This window comes from Anastrepha ludens, chromosome 3, assembly GCF_028408465.1.
Source record: "Anastrepha ludens isolate Willacy chromosome 3, idAnaLude1.1, whole genome shotgun sequence".
Taxonomy (NCBI): Eukaryota; Metazoa; Arthropoda; class Insecta; order Diptera; family Tephritidae; genus Anastrepha; species Anastrepha ludens.
In genome coordinates, this window is record NC_071499.1 from 126,460,390 (window position 1) to 126,467,652 (window position 7,263).

Below are 7,263 nucleotides of genomic sequence, written 5' to 3' on the forward strand. Positions count from 1 at the left end.
TCGCCGTAGATATGAATAACGTCAAAATTATTTGTTTTGTTTACATATGTGCGTTTACTTTACCCTTTGTGTGCATTGAGAATGTGAGAAAAAAAAACATGAAAATGTATTGGGCTTGGCTCTCTCCCTGTCAATTGTCTGCCGCCGCCATATTAATTAATCTTTTGCTGTTGAATTGTGGTGAAACAATTTCTGCGGTGCATTTCGCAAACAGGTTCTGTTCCTTGCCAAGGAACGGGCCAAGACTTAAGTTTCTGTAATAAATCAATATTTGGAAATATGTTTGTATGAAGGAACATTGGACATAAGAATGATAAAATACTATTCTGTGTATTGAACTGGTAGTAGCAGTAGAATAAAAACAAGAGAGTAATGTATTTTTTTTTTTGCGTTTGAATGTTGAATGTTAAAATCTATAAACAAAGATCGTCAGTTTAGAACTATTTAAACAAAAAATTTGACAATTTAGAGTCCAAATAAATAGATGAAACCCAGCTGCTCCACTGATACTACTTTCTCACTTGTGCCTTGGTTTTAATATTATTTAATTGTATTTACTCGTTTCCTTGTTTGTGCAAATCTCCATATTAGACTACCACTATTGTGAACGTATAGTTTTCATCTCACAGCTGATTTTGTTTTGTTTATATGTATGAACATTGTTTCTTTTGCATTATGTGATTTGTTTTGGATACGTGCGTTGAACTTAATTAGTTGCAACGAAATTCTTGGCGTATAAAGCGTATAATGCGTTTTAATCAAGTACAGAGATTTCATCTTTCCTTCAACCAATGGGCTGCAAAACAACAATATGTGCCTAAACATAATCCAGTGCTGGAGAAGGATATCAAACGGCTGGAAGATTTCCTTATGTCAAAACCCAATATAGTTGTACTAACAGGCGCAGGCATTTCAACAGAGTCTGGTAGGCATAAACATAAATTACTTCAAAATATACGTATTACAAAAAATACCCAATTGATCGACGTAAATACTGCCAGGCATTCCCGACTACCGTTCCGAGGGAGTTGGTTTATACGCGCGCACGAACCACAAACCCATACAACATATGGAATTTGTACGCTCCGCTGACGTGCGTCAACGATATTGGGCGCGAAATTTTGTAGGATGGCCAGTTTTTTCAGCAACAGAGCCCAATCGTACCCATCATGCGTTGGCGCGTTTCGAACTCGAAGGACGTATACAGGCTGTAGTAACACAAAATGTTGACCGGCTGCATACGAAAGCTGGCAGTCGCAATGTTGTAGAATTGCATGGCAGCGGTTATGTGGTCAAATGTTTATCGTGCGACTATCGCATTGATCGACATGGATTTCAGGACATTCTTAACACTCTAAATCCTGAATTTCGTGATGCACCCGATATGATTCGGCCGGATGGTGATGTGGAAATACCACCTGAGTACATAGGTAACTTTCGCATACCATCATGCCCAATATGTGATGGTCACATGAAACCCGAGATTGTATTCTTTGGTGATAATGTTCCAAAGCAGCGACTCGAACGCATTGCGGAGATGATTTATAACGCCGATGGGCTGTTGGTACTCGGTTCGAGTTTGCTGGTATTTTCTGGCTATCGAATGGTACTGCAAACAAAAGACCTCAATTTGCCTTTGGCTATCGTAAATATTGGCGAGACACGTGCCGATCATTTGGCGGATTTGAAGCTGGCCGCCAAATGCGGTGATGTGTTACCGAAATTGTTTAATTTTAAAAAATAATATGGAAATGTAGTTAAAGTAAATATGTGACAATATATTGCTAAATATTTTATTTGATTTTAATTAAAAGGTGTTTGAGATATCTATCAACCTCTCTTGGTTATAAAATACCTAAGGCGTATTCATTAAAGGTGGTGGCACTAAACCAACAACAATATTTTGTACGTTGGATTGTCAAAGAAAAGTATTGGCAAAGTAGAAAAGAAAGAATGAATTCACCTTTGTTTCATTCTGGGATGACAACCACATAAACACGGCGAAAGAAAAAAATAAACCAGCTGATTTACCGATACCACCTTTAATAGATTCGCCTTGTAAAATACCCATTTGCAGTCAAAATTGCTTCATGATTGAAACCATTAAAATATTACATGTGATACTTTTTTAATTTAAAAAAGTTATAGGATCATACACTTTGAACATCGCTAGTAAGGCCAGTTCTCACACGATAATTTAACTCTATCGCTATGTACTATTATCAATTCTGCTCTCATTCATCTTCTTTGCTTTCATTCATATATAAGCTCTGATTTCGTCGCTTGAACTTCTTGACAGGTGGTTTCACATTCAAAGCGTTAACTTCACTATCCACCTCGTTTACATTCTCGGTCGCTTTATCTTCCTTTTCTGCCTCATCAGCAGAACTATTACCTAGATGCAGTTCATCAGAATTTATTTTTTCCTGAAATTCACCCTCTGCACCATCTATCTCCGAAATGGGTTTGGGCAAATTCAGACTACTACTGCTTTTTCGCTTGAAAGGACTAATTTGCCGCGGTGATGGCGCATCACCAGTACTGCTTGACATATTTAAGCTCGACTGCTCCGTTTGAACGGACGTTGCAGAATCGTTGAACTCAGTGTCAGTGCTTTCATTCAACGCACTGGAATAGCTAAGCTCTTGTCCACCAATTATTAGCGCTAGACTTACGGGATCATCAATACCTAAAGCGTCGCAGAATTGTTGAGTCTGTGGATTAATTACCGCTTTAGGCTGCGCCGTATAGCCATTACTGGATTCGCTAGCATTGTAGGGCTCAACTGTGCGTACGAAATTATTGGGCACAAATAAGTCTGAAGCAAACTTGTTGCGTACATGTTCCATTTCATCGGTTGTTGGTTTAAAGTTGTAACGTTCAGTACTTGCTGCATTATGTGGACCCGGTAGATAGTATTTTGCACTCTTCACGTTGGTTAAATTATTAGTTAAAAAGAGAATTGTCAACCATTCAAGATCATATTCCAAACGTATATCACTCTCGGAAACTGGAGTTTCAATATCAAGCAACTGCAAAAAACGACGTTTTGGCAAACACTTGTCCAAGGCAAGAAATTTGGTAACACGCCCTTCACTGTCTTCACTCGTTGCTTTTTTCCTTAAACTAAGATTTTCATAACTACTTTCGGCAACTTCTCTGCTTTCATCCAATTCATCATGCGTCACCAAAGCAGCGAATTTGCAGTGCAAATGTGCAGCAAACCAGTATTTCGGTTTAAGCAATTTGAGCAAATCTTCACAAGGCCTACTCCCAAGCTGGCCTTTATCCATTTCGTCACGGAAATGAGGTTTGAAGCGAGCTAATTGCGATTTATTGCCATAGTTGTAAACGCCACGGGGCCAATCGTGTGACATAAATATGTCGATTGAATCAGAGAGTTGTTTCAGGCGGAACACTTCGAGCTGGCGGACATGGTATACACTTGTACGTGTGGTGTCGGTATAGGGGGCGAATTCGTATCGCCCCCGCAAATAGTCGTGACCCTTATAAATACCGGACAGGCCTGCAATGCGGATGCCATTTACTTTTACTACGCCAGCATATCCCAGGTAGTATATATTCGGCGCTACCCAGCCGCCGTACGGTAGTTCCTGGAGATGATTGGATGCTTCATGATTACCACCTATAAATAACGTAAGTATTGGCGCAACTAGCTCACCACTGTAGTATCTGTAAAATAGTATACATATAAATATAAATAAATAAATATTGTGCTTGCACGAAACTCACTTATAGAATGAGCACATATCCAAATATTTTTGTGGGACAGCCATTGTCTGCAAATCCTCCAAATTACGTGTAGCCTGGAAGTCGCCACAGCAAAGTAACAAATCCACTTTGACGCCCTCCTCATTTTCAATGCTCTGTATTGTTTCATAAATTTTTTCCAGCTCACCGTGAGCACAACCTTCGACAGCAATCTTCATATTCACTTAATCAAAAGTGCTGCGCTTTATTAAACAATATATTGTAACAATACCAAAAGATTATTATTAAAAACGAAACAATTTGTTACCATGACACTAACGGCACTATGCTATTTTCACACAAAAATTATAATTCACAGCGTTTGGCGTGCTGTTCACAATGAATCGTAATACATAAAATACTAAACTGTTTTTTTTTTATTTAAGTTGCCAACAACTGAACATACATACCCAATCATCTGTTAGTTGAAAGCCGGCTGTGAAATTCTGTGTGGATTATGAAATTAAAATATCACTTATATTAAATATCACAGTGAATTTTAATAATATGAACTTTGCGCGACTTATATTTGCCAGAAGTGCTGGTGGCACATCTTTAACGCAGAAAGTGACTGGTGTATTTCATCGGCAAATTACATGCAGCAATATTAAGCATGCCTCACAAAAGCCTCTGACGCAATTTGAATTGAAACTTCCAACACCATTAACACATAGTCGAAAGGCGGCACAACAGGCTACTGTTGGTGCTTCAGTTGCTCAAGTTTTAAAAAAGCGTACCGTTCGCAAGAAGTGGGATGGCCATGGCTTTGAGGACTTGTCCGCTGAGGGATTTTTCAACGTTACTGCTTTTACTACTGCCGAAGAATATGATTTGGAGGCACTGATGAAAGGTTTAAACGAACAAAATTTGTACACTGTTAAGAAATATTTCTCTACAGACAATCTTGGGGCGGAACAGGATGTGTTATATGCGACTGCGAAATATCCAGTAGGTGAGGAAGCACGCGATATAATTTTCTTCCGCGAAGGATCAGTAGTATTGTGGAACTTCAATGAAATTGAAACAAATAATTTACTATCGTTTTTGCGACCGTACGAGAAGGACCAATATTTAAGTCCACTAGTCCGTGGCGAAAGCGAGGTAATGCCGTATATGTACATACCTTCCACCGCAGTTGATGTTGAAGGTGATATCGTGTCTGCATCAGATACGGAAGTGGCACGTGCTTTCTTCTACAATGGAAAATTTTTCCTCGCATCAGAGGGTGATAATTTTCTACAAAAGTACACATTCTCCAATGCAATGGCAACCTCAATTAAACTTGGTATGTGGGAAGCTATGCTCGAACGTTACATTGATTCAATCGAATATCTAACAGATGATTTAAAACGAGGGCGACGCATACGAATGTCGCGCGCCGAGGTGCTGCGCAAAACAGGAGAACTTTTTGCTTTGCGACACGAAATCAATTTGGCGTCGGATTTGTTGGATACGCCAGATTTCTATTGGGATCGCGAAGAGTTGGAAAAATTGTACCTACAAGTGTGTTCTTACTTTAGTATTTCGCGGCGGACGAAAGTGATGAATGAAAAGATAAATCACTGCGTCGAGTTGGCTGAATTAATCTCGCACAATTTGAATGACGCACATCATATTCGTTTGGAATGGATGATTATTATACTGATTATGGTAGAAGTTGGGTTCGAAACAGTACACTATATGGACCGTTTTTATAGCAAAGATGAAGAGGATGCAGCCCTATCACATTGAAATGCAAGAAGAGGGGTTGAGAGGTTCTGATCAAGAGAATGCATTTAGCCGACCATGAAAGAGTGTTTAATACATTTCGGTAGGCAAATAAAGTTTTTCCATATTCATAAAACTGGTTTTTGTAACGGTAAGACTTACCAGACGGCCGCCGTAGCCGAATGGGTTGGTGCGTGACTACCATTCGGAGTTCACAGAGAGAACGTCGGTTCGAATCTCGGAGAAACACCAAAATTAAGGAAAACATTTTTCTAATAGCGGTAGCCCCCTCGGCAGGCAATGCCAAACCTCCGAGTATATTTCTGCCATGAAAAAGCTCCTCATAAAAATATCTGCCGTTCGGAGTCGGCTTAAAACTGTAGGTACCTCCATTTGTGGAACAACATCAAGACGCACACCACAAATAGGAGGAGGAGCTCAGCCAAACCATCAAAAAGGGTGTACGCGCCAATTATATATATATATATATATATATATATATATATATATATATATATATATATATATATATATATATATATATATAAGACTTACCAGACGAAATGTTTTTTTTTTATATTTTGTTATGATGCAATTCATGTAGTTCTGTTCACACACGCTTGTGATAATTTAAAGCAATTGATACAAGTATGGGGCATTGAGAATACAAAGTGATATGGATATATGTATTTTTACGTGCACTATTCGGCATAAGGATTTATTTACAAGTTTAAATGAAAATAAGTTAATAGTGCAAATAGAATCAAATAGCTGAGCGAACTTCCTCGAATTGAACAGAACTAGAATGAAATTTACATGAAAAACCAAAGAAGAAGCCCCAAATTTTTCGATTAATTCAAATTTTAAAATATTATGTGCGGGGTACTTCTGTAAGAGAGATAACGTTGGCGAAGTAAATTAGTTTATATAGGGTGGGCCATGTAAAGTTTGCTTTTTGAATCAGCTATAAAAAAAAAACTAATCAATATTTTTTCAAACTTTTTGAAGTGAAACTTCTTTAGGCGCGTCGGGGGCCCCAAGGCAGATTGAAAATAGGCGAGTGAAACGGTAAGTTCGGAGCGTTACCGAAATCCGTCAAATGGGCGGGGCCAAGGAGCAGCTGCTCCTTCCCACTCTCGCCTATTCGCTCTCACGCATCGCAAGCGCTGAACGATGTGAGGGAGCCACCGAGACACGCCGTCTCTCCCCTTCTCTCTCGAATGCCTTTCACAACAACCGACAACGGGTATTATAGATAGCCATAGCCCGTGCAAATGAGTGCTGTGTGTGAGTATCAGATAAAGCGCCGATTGAATGTGTGTAAGCGGGAAAGCAATAAGAAACTGCTGTGAAGTAAATAGATGGTAGGTATGGAGGAGACGAAGCGATACAATGAGTGCGTTTGCCAAACGAGTGACGATAGTTGAAGTAGAAGGTTGTAAAATGACATTTCAACCGTTTCGGTGATCAAAGCAAATTGATTAACGCACCAAAAGTAGGCAAAAAATACCATTGGAAGTGCAAAGAAATGTCAGCGTCAAGTGCAATACTGCACCCAAGTGTCAAATTTGAAGCTAATAAGGACAAAAATAAATAGTACAAATTTATGTGGAGTGATATAGAAAAAAAAATATGAAAACCTGAATTTAACACGAGAGAGGGGGGAGAGATCTAAACCGGGGCTCCCATGCATGGAACAACCAACTTAGAAGTTTCACTTCTGCCGTGCGTGAGTCTGACAGACCCTAGTTTTTTTTTATTTTAAAGATTGAACATTGTCATTTA

General features: G+C 39.1%; 3 protein-coding genes across 3 annotated transcripts; 2 read left to right on the forward strand and 1 right to left on the reverse strand.

Moving 5' to 3' along the window:
* The first annotated feature begins 642 nt into the window (after nucleotides 1-642).
* On the forward strand, nucleotides 643-1,854 carry LOC128859084 (NAD-dependent protein deacylase Sirt4). Its single transcript, XM_054095792.1, has 2 exons — nucleotides 643-925; nucleotides 1,002-1,854. The coding sequence occupies exons 1-2, from the start codon at nucleotides 748-750 to the stop codon at nucleotides 1,742-1,744; spliced, it is 921 nt and encodes a 306-aa protein (XP_053951767.1). The 5' UTR covers nucleotides 643-747; the 3' UTR covers nucleotides 1,745-1,854.
* Nucleotides 1,758-4,084, reverse strand: LOC128859083 (lariat debranching enzyme). Its single transcript, XM_054095791.1, has 2 exons — nucleotides 3,754-4,084; nucleotides 1,758-3,693 (listed from the first exon to the last, which is right to left on the reverse strand). Exons 1-2 carry the CDS (start codon nucleotides 3,948-3,950, stop codon nucleotides 2,235-2,237), a joined length of 1,656 nt encoding a protein of 551 aa, XP_053951766.1. The 5' UTR covers nucleotides 3,951-4,084; the 3' UTR covers nucleotides 1,758-2,234.
* Nucleotides 4,085-4,164: 80 nt separating this feature from the next.
* On the forward strand, nucleotides 4,165-5,617 carry LOC128859085 (required for meiotic nuclear division protein 1 homolog). The gene has a single exon (XM_054095793.1). The coding sequence runs from the start codon at nucleotides 4,279-4,281 to the stop codon at nucleotides 5,500-5,502; it is 1,224 nt and encodes a 407-aa protein (XP_053951768.1). The 5' UTR covers nucleotides 4,165-4,278; the 3' UTR covers nucleotides 5,503-5,617.
* The last annotated feature ends 1,646 nt before the right edge of the window (nucleotides 5,618-7,263 follow it).